Here is a 21,352-nt window from a genome sequence, read left to right on the forward strand (position 1 = left end):
AATGAGTCAGCTATAATGTTTTTCACCTTGAATAGTTTGCAGCTAGGAATTCAGTTAAAAATGCATGAGGTTTCCGAAGGGTCACCTGAGAAGGGAAGAGGAAAAGTGAGCACTAACTGTCATATTAATACTGCCATGGTGTGAGATAGGGTCCTTATAAGTATTTAATCTTTACAGCTCTGTTGCCAAGTAGTTTTTATGTTCATTTTACAGAAGAGGAAAGGGAGACAGGGAAGTTGAGTAATTTGCCTGAGAACACACAGCTAAACTGGGAATTAAATCTAAGCCTCCCTGATTTTCAAGTCCTTGCTCCTTCAACAGTTTTGTGCTCCCAGAAGGGAAATGTTTGTTTGATCAAATAGATACTAAAGATAAAAGTGTGATAAAGCTATAATACCTTTATGATCTTTGTTTTGAGTATTTAAAGAGTTTTCTTTATATTTATTGTGCAATATTGTTAAATAAGTTAGATTTAAAAGCTCTTAGAATGCTTTCAATGATCTGAAGATAGTAGCTAAGATTTTTGCTTCTCTTGAAAGTTACCCATTGTCTGCAAAATTATGATGTATCTATCACATTTACCAAATAACTCAGGCATGTATATTATTTAATCCACTGATAAACATCTTCTTGCTTAGAATCATTCTTATTAGCACCCACTTTATTCTCATACTATAATTTATTCACCCTGAGTAGTGTTTCAGATGTTATTTAGTTCAGAGAGAGATTGTAGTTAATGGGCATAGATATATAAAATGGCACAGAACTGCATTTATGAGATGAGAATGTGAACTGTATTAAGCTGTAATTAGCCCAACTTTTCTGACACTTCACTAAGTAATGACAGTTTTATTGGTGAGGCTGATAAAGATCTTTTCACTTCATAAGGATGTGCTCAGAAGCTTAAAAGGCCTGTTGTGATCTTGTCAATGATGTAATTTAAATAGATAGCAAGTTAAAATAAGTTGCATTTCTTGTTTTAGAGAAATTTCTAATATTCTCCATTCTTTAACTTTTGAGTTCATCTAAGGAGCACAGCTGTGTATTAAAAGTAATGAACAAATTTTGTATTAAAATAAGTGATCCTGTTTTTCTCTTTAATGTTTAGGTATTGAAGGTGGAGCAGTGCGGGTTCAAGGAGCAAAGGGGTCACCTCCTTCTTCCTTTTATAAGGTCTTTTCTCTTGTGTGATTTTGCTACCTGTTTAGAGTTCGAGAGGAAGCACATTAATTGCCCTCTGTACAATAGATAGGGGATTTAATTAGGCATAAGATATTAATTTCCTGTAGAAAGTAGGCAGATAAGCCCACAGCCCAACTTTGGTTTCTTGATATTGGTAAGATTAATTGGTATATATAAATTCCAGAATTTATAATTATACTTACACTGTGGAATTCCTTAAATTTAGGGTAATCATTATTTATATGAAACTACGGGTGTGTATGTTAGTACCACAATTATACAGCATCATAGAGAAGGACCCTAGGGTTGGTTTTGAAGTATTAATACAGAGAACATATATCTGTGCAATATTAAAAATAATGTTACTATTTTATTTTTATTTTTTTAATCTTCACCTAAGGATATTTTTCCATTGCTTTTCAGAAAGAGTGGAAGAGAAAGAGAGACAGAGACGTCTATGTGAAAGGGACACATCAGTTGGTTGCCTCCCACAGGAGATGGAGCCTGCAACCAAGATACATGCCCTTGGCCAGAGTCAAACCTGGGACCCTTCAGTCCGAGGGCCGACACTCTAACCACTGAGCCAAACTGGTCAGGGCTGTGTTACTATTTTAGATGTGATACGTTTATTGTAGAAAACAAAATTTAGGCAAATGTGCTTTTTTTTTTTTTTTTTTTTATCCTGTTGCTTTACCAAGGCCTCTGAAGGCTACAAAGTGATTCTGTTTCTAAATGTAAAGCATCAGTTTAAAAAAAGGCAGACTGTTAATATAAAGTTTTTTAAATGGATTTTTTATTAATAACCTACAAATATTCTACTTACGACTTTTTATTGCAAGTGACAAACAATTCAAACCAGCATAAACAAAAAAGGGTGGCAGTCACATGCAAATATGAACACATATTTAGATATTTCAGTTGTATTAATTTAACATTAAGAGCATTTCTTCATGATTAAATACTTTTTAATATTATTTCAAAAATGTTCCATAGCATTCCATTATCAGCATATATCACAGTTCACTTAATCATTACATCCTTGTTGGACATTTAGATTGTTTTCAATAGAGCATTTCCAAATTCTCATCCCAAGTAGAAGAAAGAGTTTGATTGGAAGCTTAAATAGCAATACAATTTAAAGCCACAAAAATGTTTTTCTAAATACAGAAATAATGGTCAAATATAGTTGTAATTAATTATTTATTTATGTAGTGAAGTTTTTAAATATTTTATTGCATTCATATTTTTTATAATGAACTTGAAGTCTCAACTTATTCTAGAGTTGTTGGTCTCTTGTTTTTGTCACTTGGTAATTAGGATGTCCCTTCACAGTTGGACCAGTTTCTTCCATAATTTTAGCGAATACTTATAAGATCTGTACTAATGTTTGCAGTTAGAGCTTTGAGTTTCTTGAGATCCTCTGTGATAGACCTATTCTCTGCCACATCTCCATTAAAAGTAAGGCCACAATTTGGATTAAAACAGTTTTTATATATTTTTCTAAGTTTCTACAATGAAATTAGATTTCTATTATAACCTTAACTCCTGATCATTTCTTTTTAAAGCTTCCACTTCACCTCTGTGAAAGTCATTATTTCATTTAAGAAAAGGCAACTTTACTTATTGATATACTTGAAATAGATGAGATAGTTTCTGATCAGTAGTCAGATGGTTCATTCTAGGGCATATTGTTGGCATAGATTATACCATTGTTTATATTTGTAACCTTATGTCATCAGGTGAGTGCTTGTTACCACGACGGTTTCAGAGCAACTGCTGTCTGCCCAATGGGAGGGCCAAAAGCAACTGAAAAGGGAAGGAGAACAGCTGAAAGTATTTTGAAAAGGTTTGTACATAAAACAAAAAGACGGGTTCTCTAGTCTAACTAAATTTAAAGCATGTCAGTGACCAAGTTATTTAACAGAAGTCATTATTATGACCACTTAACATTTCCCCTGAAAATATTTATATATTCATTCAGCACATTGTATGTCAAGCAACAGGTACTGATACAAACGAGCCCTGCACCAACAATCTTACAGTTTAGTGTGCAAGATGCCCAGAAACAGGTATTAGAAAAATTTTGTGGATGCTAAATTCTACTAGAAAACTTACACTTTTTTTCCTTAACCTAAAAATTATGTTTAGAAAGTTAACATAGTGCACACTGGCAATAGAATCAGAAGTAACCGACCCATTCACAGGTCATATGGTTCCTACAAGCGTTTGGTGTCTGGAGATCATTTTGTTTGTCCCAGAAAGTTCTCCTTTCTTAAAAAAAAAAATATATATATATATATATGTATATATATATATATAAATTATATATATTATATATATATGTATATACACACACACACATACATACACACACAGTGGCACCTCTGTTTTCGAACGTCTCTGTTGACGAACATTTTGGTTTACGAACGCCGTAAACCCGGAAGGCAATGCTTCGGTTTTCGAACCTGCCTCAGAAGTCGAACATGCCCCACGGCTCCCGCTGAGGGCAGGATCCTGAGGCCCAGCTGTCGGCTGTGGATCCCTCGGTTTTGGGCAGTTTCAGAACTCGAATGGGCTTCCGGGACGGATTACATTCGAAAACCGAGGCACCACTGTATCTAAAAAATAAGTACCTTTTAGGCATTTAAATTAAATAAAATAAAAGCAATGAAAACATAGTTACCTGTCACGATACCTGACACACATTCTTCAGTAAATATTGTTGAATGGATGAATGACTGTTCCAAAAGTCAGAAAACAAAGCAAACATTGAACAGAAAGCATAAAACAAGATCTCAAAAGTAAAGTCAAAATCAGAGTTGTGGAAAGGAACGTAAGTGTTATAAACTGCTCAATTAAAAGATAATCTTAAAATAGATTAAAATCAATGCCCAGCTAAGTGTTACGATGCACATTGAAATACAGCCATTGAAAAAAGTAAAAAATATCAGAGTAGGCAAAGAATAGGAAGAAAGGTGAGGAAGCAGAAGAGGAGGAGAATGAGAAGGGAAAAAAAATAAAGGGGGGTGATACATGAATGTAAAGTAGACTTTAAATGGCACGAAATGTATCCCACACAATAAAGGTCATGCAGTCGTACACTCTGATGTGCTAAATAACATAGCATTGAGACGTTTAGGCCAGAACTACTCGCTACATAGAGAGAAATGGAGAGAAATACAATTGTTTAACAGATCTTAGAATTTATCAAGTTGACTAAAAAAGAACATAGAGTATTAGGATAATATAATAATGTTGAATTAATAGCTACAGGTAGAACATTTTCCCCCCAAAGGCAAGTATGTACCTCGTTTCCAAGCATCCTCAAGCCTACCTTAATCCATTTCAGAAAGTAGAAATTTTACAGACCGCATCCTTGGACCATATGTAATACAACAGATTAATAATAAAACTTTAAGCAACAACAAAAAACATAAACTCTAATCCCTTAGAAATATAAAAAGTACTCGCACATGTAATTATTGGGTCAAAGAGAAAACTTTTCAGTTTTAGACTGTTTAGAAAATAAGGAAATTGAGGCTATCACATACCAAATGTTGTGGTTTGAAGCTAAAGCTAATATTCAGGAGTGACTTGATACCCAAAAGTGCCCTAAAGTGCCCTAGTCCTTCAACTGTAATTGTTATTGAAATCCAGAATGGGTGATCTTGATCAGGAACCAAAACTAAGGGAATATTGGAATTGATCTACCATAAATTCACGAAATTTTTGGGGGGGTTACATATTTTTTGCTGCAGAACTCGTCTTATGTTTGAAAAAGCTGGCTTAGAAGATTATAGTGAAGTTCATGTACAAATTTTAGGATCTGAAGAAACATATGGAGCACAAGCTAAAGCACATTTAAATGGAGTAAGTAGAACAGCACATTTCTTGTTCCAATGAGAGTGAATGGTTTGGAATATTCTTAATCACGTACTGATGAAAGTATTGTAAAGACCAATCTGACTAAGGTTTAATGGGTTATGAATTTTGGGTTATTTCAATGCTATAGTATGTATTTTTTAAATGTATGTTCTACAACAAGTTTGTTATTCAATGTGAATTTTCTATTTGCCTATCTCAAGACTTACCCTAATGCCATCTCCTCCCTTTCTTACCACACATTTAATATTTGAGTTATGTTTAGGCTCTTGGATGTCACAAATATGGTTTTCTGCAAAAGTGTTTAGAGAGCTATGAATATTTAAATGTTTAACTTCTGACAAGTTCTTAATATATGTTGTTCTTTTGCAGCAAAAATAGAAATAATATTTCTTCCATTTTTACAGGAAATTTTCTAGCTATTCATTAGAAAGAGTGTGAGAGAATGTAATATATAAAGTATGTCAAATCTATTGTGACCACCCATTAAAAATCAATTTCATTAATCTAATTTAATCCAAGGCATTTTGAGGTTATTTTAGAAATATGAATGGTCAAATTAGACAAAATGAAGTCATATCATTGTCTCTTTAAATTATGGATAATTAATTTGACTTTGTTAAGGTAGTTTTTTCTCTATCATATATTTCTAACAGCATTATTACAGGTGTGTCTTATATAACTTTTTATTCACATCTTTAACCCTTTTGAATAACTTTTAGGACTTTTTAACTTCAGTGGTCATATTCACAGAGGTTTGGCCATTTTATTTATTCTGATTATTTGTAGATATTTTGGCCTATAGTTACTGCTTCCACTTAAGTGTTAATCAAAGATGGGAAAATGTATGGGAAATAACAGTAGCAATCACAACACTGGTTGAGAGGTTAGTATGTGCCAGGCACTGTTCTAAGTTCTTTATTTGTGGTCATTTAGCTATCACAACAACCCTTTAAGGTATATGTATTGGTATTTCCATTTTATAAATGAGGAAACTCAGGCACAGAGAGATTGAATAATTTGCCTTTCGTCAAACAGCTGATGAGGAGGAGCAGGTCCAAATTTTGAACCCCCTACTGTCTCTTTCCAGCATTTATACTTTTAGCCACTACAAGTAAGAGTTTCATTTCTATGTAGAGTTGATTAAAAAGATGTAAACTCTTTGTAACTGGATTATGAAGACTTGAGTAAACATAAGATAATTCATTACATTTTAGAAGAGAAAAATAATATTGTTATTTATAGTCTTAGATATATTAAATATCTCAAGTATCTGTGTCCAAATCTTTATTAAGACTTTTTTCTGTTTAGGAACTTTCTATTCTATATAACAGTAAGCTCAACGAGATACTGGCCAAATATTTTATTTTGGAGAAAGAATTCTTGGTTTCAGAATTTTTGCAGCCTGTTACTCATTTCATTTTATAAAGCCCTGAAATGCCAGGAACTCCTGTGTTTTATTTTGTAGGCTAGTGTGTGGTAAGGTCAGGATATAAACTTAGGGGCTATTTAGAATTATATGAGAAATTTTAGGTGCTTGATAAAACCCAGAAACAAGAACCAGGTGTCAAAGTGTAGATAGTTCACTGTACATAGAAATGTGTGCTCTATTAGTTGCTAGGTGATTTAATTGCCATATTTTTTAATTGCCATATTTAATTGACTGAATTAGATTTAGTGAATGCAGAACTTAAAATGAAAGGTTATTGTGAAAGCCAGCGCTTACTCTGTTGTTTGGAAGGGCTCTTCATTAAAGCTTGCTTGAAAATAGAACATAATATCTATTTTTCATGATGTGCCCGTGAACCTTTGTTTAGTTACATAACTAAATTGTCAGATTCATTAAGTTGGTTTTAGAGAGAGATTGACAGTACCCATAATGGGAAAAGTAGAAGTTTAATTACTGCTCTTTTTAAAGTAATTATATCTCATATTTGTACTTGAAGAAGTATTTTGCATCTAATGCTACATTATTTCATCTTAGTAACTATGAAGTAGTTAGAAGGCTGATATGATCTGCATTTTACTGGAAAGGAAAATGAAGTTATAGAGACATGAATTAACAATTAAGGACAAGCAGATCTTCAGAATAAGAGGCAGAGCTAGACCTTAGAATTTCACTTTCTTTTTTTTTTAAAATATATCTTTATTGATTTCAGAGAGAGGAAAGGAGAGGGAGAGAGAGATAGAAACATCAATGATGAGAGAGCCATTGATCAGCTGCCTCCTGCTCACCCCCAACTGGGGATCGAGCCCGCAACCCGGGCACGTGCCCTGACCGGGAATCGAACCCTGATCGCCTGGATCCTAGGTCGATGCTCAACCGCTGAGCCACGCCCAGCCAGGCAGAATTTCACTCTTTCTAATGAACCTCCAGATGACCACAGGTTTCAAAGGTGATTACTGAATTCTTAAAATTTTTAAGTGGCGTTTTTATTTATGCACTTTTATAGTTAATTCTGTTTCCAACTGGGGTAACTGATTCATTCTATGAAGTACCCAAGGATTATGAGTCATCTTTGTTGCAGATATTCTTCAGCAGCTATAGCAATTTTACACATATAATCTAAAGTCATCTGTCATATGAAGAAAGTAATGGGCATCACCCTGGCCGGTGTGGCTCAGTTGGTTGGAGCGCCATCCCATGTACTAAATGTTGCAGGTTCGATTCCCAGTCATGGCACATACCCAGGTTGTGGGTTTGACCCCCGGTGGCCGATTAATGCTTCTCTCTCGAATCAGTGTTTCTCTCTTTCTCTCCATTTCTCTTTAAAATCAATAAAAACATATCCTCAGGTGAGGATTAAAAAAAAACACCACAACAACTAAGAAACTGTCACCCTTTAAAAAAAAGAAAGCAAGTAATGGGCGTCAGTTAAGTACAAGGGAAGATAAATGGAAAAAGCAGCAAAGGAATTTTACACATACAATTTAGCAATTTTCCAACCTATCTCTACCATGTGTCAAGTTAAATTCGTAAGATAAAAATAATTATTATTAATTTCAAGGGGACGAAGAATTTTATCGTCTATTTTTAATAAGATGTTTATTTTTGTGGACATGTGTGGCATAATCAGGAAAACTTATAATAATAAACTTCTTATAGTAAACATGCATACCAGAAATATTTATATGGTCCAGAAAAAATATTCTTTTATGGTATGCAAATACAGATTTGTGCCTCATTTTGACCTCTGCCTGTGTTAATTTCTACTCTTGTCAGTAGGGTCCTCGTGAAGGAGTTCTTTGGCTTTCAGTACATCATAAAGAGAGGAGGGCAGTGGAAATTTTTTCAAGAGAAATTGCACCAGCAGGGACTGGAATGGGTAAGTATACATATTTTTGCAGTTACAGCTCTGAGAATCCCTTACTTTCTTATCACCATCATCAATTATAATATTCATTAATTATCCCTTTGAATATGCAAAATGGTGGATTTAGGTGATAATCCCAGACAAAGCCGCCTGGTAAAGTTCATTATGGCTTTGCTGTGCCCATGCCACCGCCCCACCCTGGGTTCCAGTTTCCCCACATTAGGGTCCCTTTTCCCCAGAATGGTCTCTTCTAGTGCTCTCTGAGCAGGTCCCGTGCTGTCCTGTGCCACTCTACCCACCCTGGCATGCAGGACCCTTTCCTGCAGTGCCCTTGCTCTTCCCTCACAGCTGAAATTGACTTGCCACCATCACAGGACCAGGCCTCTCAAGGCTTCAGTTTTGCTAATCCAATGAACTTACTCTCTCATTGGGATACAGTATTTGAAAGGCCTTGAATTCCCACATTGCACATATGGAGAGATTGGGCCTTAAAGAGGTGAAGTAGGTAAAATGAGAGAAGGCAAGTGCCATCCTTTGGTTCTTAAGGAGAGAAGTAAAATTTTCTAGTAATGTCAGTGTCAAGGGGAAAAGTTCTGTTCCATTTCCACTTCCCTTTTCCTATACCCATGACGAAAAATGGGGAAATTGAATTTTGGCAATGCAAGACTTACAGTTTGAAATTAATACAAAGCAAAAGTAAACAAGTGGGACTCCATTAGACAATAAACTTCTCAATAAAATGAGAAGGCAACCTATGACTTGGGAAATATTTGCAAACCATATATCTGAAAAGGGGTTAATATATAAAATATATAAGGAACTTATACAACTGAACAGCAACACCCCCCCCCCCAAATAATCCCATTAAAAATGGGCTGAGGACTTGAATAGACACTTTTCCAAAGAGGACCTACAAATAGCCAACAAGTACATGGAAAGGCGCTCAGTATTACTCATCATCAGGGAAATGCAAATCAAACCACAGTAAGATGTCACCTTACACTTGTTAGAATTATAAAAAGAAAGAGATAACAAATGCTGGTTAAGAAAGGAGATTGAGAGAGGGAAAGAGAGAGACTGAGACAGAAAGAAAGAAGAGGAGGAGGGAGGGTGAGGGGAAGGAGGGGTGGGAGAGAAACGTGAAAGTATTTTTAAGCTGCAAAACAATACACATGAGCAAAATGCAAAATGACCTCAGTGAAATATTTGTACAGTATATAATCTCCTATCTCTTCTCAGACATCATATTGCTCATCATTTTACTTTTTTATTGATGCTTTTAGATTGCCATTTTCAACATAGGAACTTCATAGATAGTCCCTTTATAGTTTCCATTAATCTTCAGGTTTGAGAGAAATGAAATCCGTAATATGGTTCACTGTTTTTTTAGTTTGTGATGTAGCTAAAAACAATTTCTAAGTGATGCTGAATTTGAGAAGGAGTTTAGGAATTCTGGGTACTATTAAATGTCCTCATTCTAAGACAGATTTTTTTGTTACAGTTTCTTCTAATGGAACAATCACAACACACAGTCTACTTTCTGAGGCACAGTGTGGGGCAGTTGGACAAAATTTTACATCATTGCATAATAAGTGTTACCAGCTTTCTGATTTCCAGTCAGTATCTGTGCCTTTGCTGCTGTAAGCCCCACTTCCCCCAGTAATCCAGTCCCATATTTCAGACTGCAGCACCCTGTGTCCAGGTGTCAGATCCTATGTAGGTCAGGGCTTTTGGTCTTAAACAGAACTCCAGCTAGTTTAAGTAGAGATTTATTGAAAGTTATTAGGTGGCTCCCAGAATCTTGGGAGAGCCATAAATCCAGTTTGGATAGTACACAGCACACACACACACACACACACACACACAGCACACACACACACACAGCACACACACACACACACGGAGGGGGGGGAGAGCAAAAGAGAGAGAGATTGATTCTGCGGCACCAGGCAGGTAGGATACTGTGTGACAGAGCCCCCCTTAGTTGTCTCAGGAGAACGCAGGGCTCCACCACCTTGATCCCCAGCAGATACAAGCTCCCTGCATTCAGTGCCCACCTCTCGTTGATCATTTCTCACCCCAGTTCTGGTTAGATGCCTATGCTTTCCGGGAACTTAGTCACATGCTGGCACCCTAGCTGCAAGAAGACTGGGAAATGTTGGAGTTAGAATGAATGAGGGTGAGCCTGCCTGCAGAATCTGCCACGGTTTCCTATTTCCTTACAATTTCATTGTGAGACTTTAGGTAAGGTGCTTAACCTCTCTGATCCATTTTCCTAATACCTAACATGAGGGTTTTGGACCTCATAGATTCCAAGAGTCTTTACAGTGATACAAATCTGCATCTGTATTAGTTAGAATCCTGGCTTCCAGTGATGGAATCCTTACATGAACTAGTGAAAGTAAGTCAATGCGATTTATTCACTCTTACAACCTAATTGTGGGACGAGCAGGGATGAAGCTGGCGTTAGCAGTGCCTGACTCATCTGACCTCACACTGTATCCCCTCTCTGCTTTCTGTAAAGACCAGCTTCTCCATGAAGCTGGAGCTGCAACCCCTATAGCTCCAAGGCTCGTGTCTGAGATCATAGAGGAAAAGAACTTTCCAGACTCAGTTTTGAAGGTTCAGAAGAAGGACTCTTTCAGGCAAGCTTGGTTTGAGTGCCTGCTCTTGTGGCCAGAGGAGTGGAGTCTTTAATCAGAGAAGGGGTCCCACAGGCATGGCCAGGAGAGAATTGGTTTTAGCAGTCAGCCACCCCGATCTGTGACCAATGCAGATTCTAAGATCTAGTGTGATGTAGTATGTGATGTGACGTTTGTTCATCTGTTTTCAGGCTTTCATTTTGTGAATGTCATTGTTGTGGAAGGTTTTGTAGGCAATACAAATGCCATATAGACCGAGCCCCTGCATTCAAGGAGCTTAAAAGTTTATTACAGAGATAAAGCAAATAGAGGTATATGAAGACCTAATAGTAAACAAACAATAAAACAGTTTCAGGGAAGGATCTGAAATCTGAAAGCAGTTGAATTGGAACTTGAAGGGATGCAGTGGTTTAACAGTTTTTGCCAGGCATTTTGCCCCAAATTATATTCCCAAGCCAAATCAGATTTGGCTTGAAAGGTCATACATAAAATATAACATTGATATTTTTCTTGAATATTTTTCTTGCTCTTTTTTCTTGGGTGTTGACTGTGTTGGTAGAGAGACAACATCTTCCTTTGGAAAGTACATTATTGCACTGAAATATATTTTGTCTTTAGCAATCAATATGATTTTATACTTTATGAACATAGCTTGTATAATAGGGGGGAAAAATCTACCATTTTCTCCTTGAATCAAAAATCAGTGGCTCACCCTAAAATTTATGTGGAATGCAGTGTTGGCAATCAGATTGTGGGAAATATGTGAAGAGTTTTAGCTGATCAATGCGATAGTCTTTGGTTCATCATACAAATGAGCTTCTGGTTTTATAATCTGAAGCACATGCATAGTAAGTAGAGAAAACTAATTGCAGTAAATCCTAACAGTAATCTGGATATTTCAATAATGTTGCATTGTTATATCTGAATTTACTTTAACACTGTTACATAAAGGTCTTGTTTTTAAATTGTTTTAGTCTTCTTGGCCTCTCTTTCCTGATGATTAAAATAGAGTGATTGGATTAGATTGTGTTTAATTAGATTTTATACTTAGATGTCACGTCAGAGCTCTTGAATGTATTTTATACCCTTTTTCTTGTGGACAATCCATATAGGTGGAGTTAGTGTTTATACATAGCCTGCTTAATTATTTCTTTCTTTGAATTTCTATTGCAATAGACAATAAGCACTTTTTATACTCCTAGCTTCCTTAGCTGTAAAGACCAGCTTCTCCAGAAGCTGGAGCAGCAGCCCCTGATAGCTCCCAGGCTCATATCCAAACCACTCTGAGATCACAGAAGAAAAGAAGTCCTCTTTCCCAGACTCAGTTTTGAAAACACAGGAGAACAACCTGACCCTCCTTTTTAATATTGCCTAAAATCCTCTACACATCCTGTCTCTCTTTTCTGCTTTATTTTTCTTGAGGGTGCTTATCACCATCTGACCTACTGAAAATAAAAATAAAAATTTTTGAATTACAGTTGACATACAATATTATATTGGTTTCAGGTTAACAGCATAGTCATTAGACATTTGCATAGTTTACTAAGTGATCAGCGATCACTCCTTACCTTCTAAAGTGGGATATATTCATTCTAATAAGTGAAATGTAATGGTTTTAATGACTATCAAATTTATTTTTATGACTATTTATCCCAGCATTTATTCCCCCCTTTTCATCGTAAGGGAGATTACAGACCTTTAGGAGGCTGAATTTACAGGGCTGAGCTGAATTTGAGAAGCAAGGGAAAGAGGCGCATCAAGGATCATTCTGGAATCAGCTGGGACCACTGGGTGGGTGGTGGTGCCACTCACAGAGAAAGAGAACATGGGAGAAGCAGGTTTGGGAGATACCTGGTAGGGAGCCACTGAGACATCAATGTATAGGTAATAATTTCATATCAGCATGCAAAGTATTTCCAAAAGAGAATTCTTCAAAATAAGCTTAGAAGGACCTGCCAGAGGAGGGAAGAGCCAGGACAGAGGCTTTTAAAAATTTGAAGAAAGGTGTCCTTGGCTGCCCAGCGCTGTTATGGCGGGCTTGCTGAAGAAGACTACTGGCCTTGTGGGACTGGCTGTATGTGAGAGTCCTCGTGAGAGGCTAAGAATACTGTACACAAAAATTCTTGATGTTCTTGAGCAAATCCCTGAAAATTCAGCATATAGAAAATATACTGAACAGATAACAAATGAAAAGCTGGATATGGTTAAAGTGGAACCAGATGTTAAAAAATTAGAAGACCAGCTTCAGGGTGGCCAAATAGAAGAGGTGATTCTTCAGGCTGAAAATGAATTAAGTCTGGCGAGAAAAATGGTACAATGGAAACCATGGGAGCCTTTAGTGGAAGAGCCTCCTGCCACCAATGGAAATGGCCAATGTAATCATCACCAAATGACTTGTGTGTTGAAGGGAAACTGATGTAATTAAATGTTCTGTTATATAAAAAAAAAAAAAATTCAAGGAAAGAAAGTATTTCAAAAACAATGCATTGGCCATGGTGTCACATGTGACAAAAAGGTCAAATAAGGTAAAAACCAAAAAAAGTTCCCATTTGATTTTGGAGTAAGGATGGTGCTGGTGATCTTGACCAAAACACTTTCAGTCAAGTGGCCGGGGCTGAAACTAGATGCTGCAAGTTGAGGAATATCATTGCTTTAATCATTAGAAAAGTAGTTGGTGTGAATAAATATATCTTATATATGGAAATGCTATGCTTGAATTTGGAGGGCCCAGCCAGTGTGGCTCAGTGGTTGAGCATCAGCCCAGGGACCAGGAGTTCACCATTTGATTCCCAGTCAGGGCACATGCCCGGGCTATGGGCTTGACCCCCAGAAGGGTGCAAGAGGCAGCCCATCAGTGATGTTTCTCTCCCATCGATGTTTCTATCTCTCTATCCCTCTCCCTTCCTCTCTCTCTAAAGAAAAAAAAAAAAAAAGATAAAGAGAAGCCTGTCTTGATCACCACAACTGAAGTCGCACCTCTCTGAGCTACTCTCTAACCTGCTACCCTTCTTTTTATCAACCACTGTCTGCAACTATATTATTTATGTGTCATGTCTTTACTGTCTTTTTCCCCCTTCTAAAATGTAAGTTCTCCAAGGAAGGTAAGTAATAGTTACCATTCACTATCAACTCCCCAGTAGCAAGAGTCGTGCCTGGCTCATAGTGGATTCTCAGTACATTTATGTTCAATGAATGAATTAGGCGCAAATAACAAAATAGAACTGAGTGAATGTATCACTTGGAAGGGCTAAACCTCACTTAAATAGAACCAGATGGGTACCTTGAAATACTTTTCCTCAGTTGTCATGGTTTGAATGCATAATTATAAGCCCTTATTCTTAAATATGATGGCTAATTCTTATAATAAAATAATACTGTACAATTCATTACCCTGATGCGGATTAGCAAAAATTTTTAAGGCGAAAGTCAAAATTCTAGAAAAAACGCAGAAATGTATGTTGGCCGAAAATATAGTATTATTTTGGGGTTACAACAAACAGAGAATAATCTTTAGAAATAAATCTTTTTAAAAGGCCAGCAATTTAGCAAAATTTGTACTGATCTTTACAGTGTAATTTCTAGAATAAGCAATAAAAAAATGACTATGTCATCTTATTTTACATACAGAGAAAATTGAATTGGCATTGTGTACATACTGGATATCAGTCTTAGATATAAATGTTTCTTAATAATCAATGCCAAATTTGCATAGACTGTACTGGGTTGTGTATATTTTTGGTTGTTGATAATACTTTATTAATTTGACACTTACTTTGCTTTATTTCTATGTATTTTATTTGTGAACAGTCATAAAATCCCATGTGACCCAGATAGCAGGAGTAGGCAATTGGGACTTATTGTTAGGAGTTTAGGCAAAGTTCAGTAGTTATAAAGTATTTCTCTAATAGGAAAAGAATAAGACAGACCCTCTGTTGACCTTTGTTTCACATTAAAATGACCGGAATTTGACACCAAAATGACAGCTGGTTAAAGCAGCTTGAGATTTCAAAGTGCTTGAGTACATATAAATATTATGACTGATCTCATAAGTGTGTTGGAAAACACTTTAAGAAAGGTCCTTGGTTTAACAGTTTGCTACATTCCCTCCTTTTCGTTTTATCTTCTGAATTTAGAGGAAATAGAATAATTAAAAACATGTAGTTGAACTCAGCAGAACCAAGATTGGAGGTTAATACTGTGAACGCATATTACTACTTTGTGCACAAACCCAGGGTCCAGATCCGGGTAGTTTGATAATATGACAGATACTACTCCAAATTAACTTTGTGTAACGAGATGTCAGTAATAGCATGTAGAAAATCCATCATTCAAATTTAATTTTGCCACTTTCTTTTCTATAACAGAACAAGTTAGGGCAGGGAGAACTCTCAGGGATCGAGGTAGGTCATGGACAGATCATTTCTATACTGTGGTCTCATAGAGGTCAAAAGGGCATATCTACTATCAAGACTCTCTACTCCTTAAAATTCTCTTGACTTCATTTTTAAAAATCTCATTCAAGCTGCTGCTTATCCTAAACATTATATAGTAGCTACCCGGAGTTTCTGTGCAGTTCTCTGTGGGCGAGAAAAACTTGGGATGACCCAGTGAAAAGAATAGGAAGCAGAAGCGATAAACAAAAGTCACGATATCGTTTGTTATTAGACAGAACAGATTAAGATTATCAGCCGTACAGAGGTCAGGCAGCAGCTTTCCCATGAGGCTTGCAACATTTCTAAAAGGCATCAGCATCAATTAGTGAAGAATTAGTTCGGAAACGTGGAGGTTGGCTGGGGCCGTGTCACCAGCGTGTGAGCGCAGATCCGAGGGGCAGAAAAAGCGCGGCATGATCGGCAGAGGCTGAGATGAATGGTCTTATTTCTGTTTATTTTTTAATTTTTAAAAAGACAGTACATACACATGGTATGGAATTCAAACACTACAGCAAAATCAAATGAGAATTAAGTCAGCTTCTCACCCACCTCCTGGTCCCCAGTTCGCTCTGGAAGGGGAACGCTTTTCTGTAAGCCCTTCTATGCCGCGAGCCTGACAGGCATTTATAGGCCACGCCTTGTTCTCGCTCAACACCGACAGTAGTTTCATGTACACTGTCTCCATTTTCTGCACAGATAGCATGCAAGTCATAGTATTCGAAACCTTGTTTTTTTAACCTAATATGTTATAGTTTCATGCCTCTTAATTTCCTCAGTTCCTTTTAACAGCCATGTTAGAGCCTGACCTATGGATGTGACAATTCCCTGTGATGGACATTTAAGTAGTTTCAAGTCCTTTGTTCCTATAAATCATCGTTCAGAAACCCCAGAGTCACCCTTGACACTCCCTGTCTCTCATCCCCACACCCGGTGTGTAGCCACATTCTGTCAGTTGCACCTGCACGTGTGGTGAGCATCTGTGCCCTCCCGCCCCTCCGCCCCCATACCCCGCCACTCCTGACGTGGCCTGCTGCGCAGCTCCTCGCCCGCCCCCGCCTTCACGCTCACCCCCTCCGGTGAATGCCACCTGTTCTCATCGTAAGAGAAAGAGTAACTACAATGAAATGCCCTTTTCCACCTATCTGATTGTCAATTTCCAAAAATTTTGATAATATAGTGTGTTTGTAAGGGCTGTAGGATAATAGGCACTCATACGTTGCTGGTGGGAGTATAAGTTAATTCACTCACTTTGGGGAGCAATTTGGCAATATCTGTCAAAATTAAAATTATGTAGCGCTTTTATGACCCACCTGTCTATTTCTGGGAATTCATCCTTCAAGTATCTTAGAAGAGCAAAATTATATATATATATATATATATATATATATATACACACACACACACATATGTGTGTGTGTGTGTGATTTAAAATAAACAGTGGTATATCTGCATTTGTATACTATGTAGCTTTTGAGAGCTGATATGAAAACTGCTCAGAGAGAGTTAAGGGAATAAGACAAAATGCAGGAGAATGTGTACACTACAATTTTTGTTAAGAAAGAAAAGAAAAGAAAGAAAAGAAAAGAAAAGAAAAGAAAAGAAGAAAAGAAAAGAGAAAAAGAAAGAAAGAAAGAAAGAAAGAAAGAAAGAAAGAAAGAAAGAAAGAAAGAAAGAAAGAAAGAAAGAAAGAAAGAAAGAGAAAGAAGAAAAAAAAATAAGTTTGGTCTCGAACAGAAAGCTGGGTGGTTGGTTGTAGGACAGGAGTGAGAGGGAGATGATAATGTTTATACCCTTTCATTGAATTTAATAGTTTGTACATTTAAGGGGGAAAAAACATTGTTTTGTTTTTTTAAACATGATTATATTCAATACACAACTGCAGTACAACCAAAAAGTAGAATACCCACAGTGAAATAATAGAAAGCATGGTGTTTCATTTGCAATGCATGAGAAGTGGTTAACATCTTTAGTCATAAACAGGCTCTTAGAAACCAGTAACAGAGACACTATAATCCAAGGAAACTGAGAAAAAGAAATAATGCAAATAATGATTAAGGATTAAGCATATATGGTGATTGCGCTGAACAAACAGTGTGACAGAAGAAGAATTTCTCTGCAATATCACACTGTCACAGAATAAAAGCACTGACATCTAATGTTCGGTTTTGAACAGTGTTGTACAGTTTGAACTCTCATAACCGAACACTGGGAGACACACTGATGAGGAAAAAACGTTTTTAAAGAGGGATCTTGAAAAAGTCAAAATACGAGCACTTGGCTTCTCTGCCTAGCATCCTTCTGTGACTCCTTTGCATTAAGGAGAAAATCCAGTCCAGGACCACATGCCCCACTTGGGCCAGCTTTTGTCTGTCTCTCCAGAAAGCCTACTGGGGACTTTTTTCTTGTTCCCCACACTCCAGCCCACTTTCAGTCCTAAATGCCATGTCCTTTCTCTCCTCAAAGATGAGAAAGTACATGTGCCTTTGTTTTTTCCTGCTGCCTGAAATGCTTATTTCCTTTACTTAGTCCCTTCTTTTATCAGTGACTTCCACCGAGAAAACGTCTCCAATCTAAGTTAGGTTCCCTCATTAGTCTCTCTCATAAAAGAATGCAATTAAATATTTATTTGTGTGCATTTTACTTAGTGTCTGCTCTGAGTGCCACTTTTTACTTTATCAGGAGGGGTAGTGGAAAAATCATTTTGTTGAGATCCAAGGGATCTGAGTTCTGGTCCTACAACTGCCTAACTGTGGCTTTCATCAAATCACTCAATTTCTCTGGACTTCAGTTCTCTTGTCAGTAAAGTCAGAAAACTAGACTAGTTGACTTCTAAGGCCCTATATAGTATTAGAATACTATGAGGATATAGTATAAAGTGAAATATACATAAGTATTCAATGCTGGTTGTACTCTTAATATAATGTGAAATTCACCTAACTATTGCATGCTTGCATAAAAGAATTTTATATTATAAATGAAAGTTAACTTTTTTCTTCTGAGTAACTTAATTTTATGATTATTTCCCACAGTATAGTTTCTTGATTCCTTCCTTACCTTTTACAAATGTATCAACTACCTAAATATCAAGATAACATTCAAAGATCATCTTAATGTACAGACAAGATACTCTTATATGCCAAACCCTTATTGTTTTCTTATAGTATTTTTCTTGCTGTATTTTTATAAGGTATTATATTTTAGCCAACCTCTGTAATTTGAGTTCTTAGATCATAGAAGTCTTTTCTCATTCTTAATTAAATTATAAGTCCACTAGGTGGTGTATATGGACAGAGAGAGGACAAGTTAGTACCTTTTTTCTTCTCTATAGCTCAAGTTTAAAGGTTCTGTCTAAGGCTAAAAATTTCTGATTATATTTTGGTTTTTGGAGCAAAGAGAAGATGTCCCCATCACATACACACACACAAAAGAATACAAAACACAACCAAAAAGGATTTTCTGCAGTGAAGTTTAAGGTTTCTGTTGGCTGTTAAAAGAATTAATCCTACAAATTGAATATTTAAAATAGAAGAATGTATCATAAAAGTACAATGTGACTCAATTACTGTGATGAAAATTGTTTGCTTTCTTGTCTTTTAGCTTTCTCAGTTGTAATAATAACTTGATTCTATTCCACAAGAATTTTTAATTGCTAAATTATTCCTCCATTTACTGATTCCTAATTATGAATTCTGGACATTGTTTTAGCTTGCATTTTCTGAAGAGCTTAATAGCACTCTATATTAGAAAATTAATCCTTTGTTACAACGGACCACATGAGGTTATAGTATAATAATTTATCAAACCCTTATATTGTAAGAAGGAAATAGTTTCAATGTTTTTTTCTCTTTAGCACCCGGTCTGATGGCAGTGGTTGGAGGTCGTCCAAAAGTGTAAGTTTACTCACGACATGCTAAAGTTTGTTTTTTATATATTATTTCCCCTCACATAGTTTTCTGCATAGGGTTGAGAACAAGGCAGGTCTGGGAATCCCAGGCCTGTCCTCCTGGCACATCTTGTTCATTAACTCTCCTGAGACTCCCCGGAGCCGACTGGGGCTCCCGAGCAGTAAGGTGGCCTATCTGAGAATCTCCTGTACTGATCCTAGATGACTCAGAAAGGTGAATTGGTCCCTGGGGTTAAAGTTCTCGAGATAAATGGCTTTTCTAGGGAATAGAAAAATAAGGCTTAGCTAATCTGTTTTTCCAACCACTAATTTACAATGGGGGAAATACAATTTATTGACAATGGAGACTTACTTAGCTTCACCTAACAAAATTAGAGGAAGGTAGCCATCTCGTTTAGGTTAGTACTTCTGCCAGAACCTGTAGTTCAATTTCTCTTGGTAATTATTTTTGTAGAAAATGAAGTAAATTCTTGTGCTTTAGTGGAATTTTCTAGCCGCTTTGTGTTCTATTCTTTGGAGATGAAATAAGATATGATATGTTAAGATTGCTGGGTTCCAGTATGTATTTGTGTCAGCTTGATCAAGAATGCATGGATTCTCTTTCTGTCTACAAGTTTGATAAGGCAGAAAAAGAGCTTCAAAAGTGTTGTCTGTACTATTCATTCTTTTCTCTCCATTCTCTCCTGAACCCTCTACAACAAGAGAGAAGGGTTTCACCCCATCGGTCCTTCAGAACTGCCCTTGTCAAGGTCTCCCGTGCCTTTATTTTGTGTAATACAAAGGTCTGTTGTCATCATCTTACTTGCACTCTGAGCATAATTTGGCACCATGGGTCATGATTCTCCTCCTTTAAATACTTTTTTAACTTGGCTTCCAAGACACTAGCTTCCTGTGGAAGTCTCCTGTCTCATTGTCAGAAATTCCTCTATCTCCTTTGCTGGATCTTTCTCTTCCTCCCTAACTTGGAAACACTGCAGTGTCTCAAGGCGTGGTCCTTGGACCTCTCTTCTTTTCTGCCTGCACTCACGCCTTTGATGAGTTCATTTTATCATTACCTTCAAATACCACCTATATGCCAATGACTGTCAAATTTATTTCTCTAGCTCTTTTGTTTTCCTTGGTCCTCAAGCTCATATACTATCTGTTAACAACTTCCATTTGGATGCCTAGTAAACATCTCATGCTTAGCATGTCCCAAACTCAACCCCATTACCCCAATCTGACCAGTCTCCCCTCTTTTCAGTAAATGACAACTTCAAGCCAAAAACCTTCATGTCATCCCTGACTACTCCCTTTTCTCGTGTCTTATGTACAGGCCATCAGCCATAGTTCTGTGCCTGTGTCTTCAAAATATGTCAAAAGTCTGACCACTTATTACCCTCACTGTTGCCACCCTGGTTCCAATCACTGTCATCTCTGGCCTGAATTATTGCAGTAATTTCCTAACTGGTCAGTCTGGTTCTACTTCCCATTATAATCTGTTCTTAAAATAGAGTGACTTTTTATTATAAATTTTTTGTTGTTGTCACTAACTTTATTACAGATGTCCCCCGTCCTCCCCTTTTGTCCACTTTCACCCAGCCCCCGCCCCCCCTTCTCAGGCCTTCCCCACACTGTTGTCTGTGTCTGTGTGCTACTATGAATGTATGTTCTTTCTTTAAACATGTAAGCCAAATGATATCACTCCTTTGTTCCAATCTTTAATCTTACTTAGAGTAGATGCCGTAGTCCTGAAGATGGTCTAGCAGGCTTTGCCCAATCTCTGTTCTCTAATCTTCACCTTCTTGCAGGCACTCATTCTGCTCCAGCCTCATGCACTGGCCTCCCTTCCAGGTTACCTCAGAGTCTTTGCACTTTCTCCTCACTCTGACTCAAATGCTCATGGTTCCCTCCCTCACTTCAGGTGTTATCCCAAAAGTTATTTTCTCAAAGAGAACCACCTGACCACCCTATTTAATATTGCCTAAGATCATCTAACACTTTCTGTCCCCCTAC

At 37.0% G+C, this 21,352-nt stretch overlaps 2 protein-coding genes across 2 annotated transcripts in view; both read left to right on the plus strand.

The window, feature by feature from the left end:
• LOC107525578 (uncharacterized) overlaps positions 1-21,352 on the plus strand; it is an 85,703-nt gene that overhangs the window by 24,818 nt on the left and 39,533 nt on the right. Inside the window, exons 10-14 of the mRNA XM_087816139.1 lie at positions 1,109-1,173; positions 2,922-3,028; positions 4,941-5,052; positions 8,291-8,390; positions 19,304-19,343. Of these exons, the coding sequence (XP_087672265.1) occupies positions 1,109-1,173; positions 2,922-3,028; positions 4,941-5,052; positions 8,291-8,390; positions 19,304-19,343 (424 nt within the window). The remainder of the gene's footprint in view (positions 1-1,108; positions 1,174-2,921; positions 3,029-4,940; positions 5,053-8,290; positions 8,391-19,303; positions 19,344-21,352) is intronic.
• Positions 13,017-13,399, plus strand: LOC107525579 (NADH dehydrogenase [ubiquinone] 1 alpha subcomplex subunit 5-like). The gene is given in 2 exon segments (XM_087815964.1): positions 13,017-13,374; positions 13,377-13,399. Coding segments are annotated over 2 exon segments (348 nt in total). The 5' UTR covers positions 13,017-13,049.

This window comes from Miniopterus natalensis, chromosome 4 (genome assembly GCF_054644295.1).
Source record: "Miniopterus natalensis isolate mMinNat1 chromosome 4, mMinNat1.hap1, whole genome shotgun sequence".
NCBI classification, from domain to species: domain Eukaryota; kingdom Metazoa; phylum Chordata; class Mammalia; order Chiroptera; family Miniopteridae; genus Miniopterus; species Miniopterus natalensis.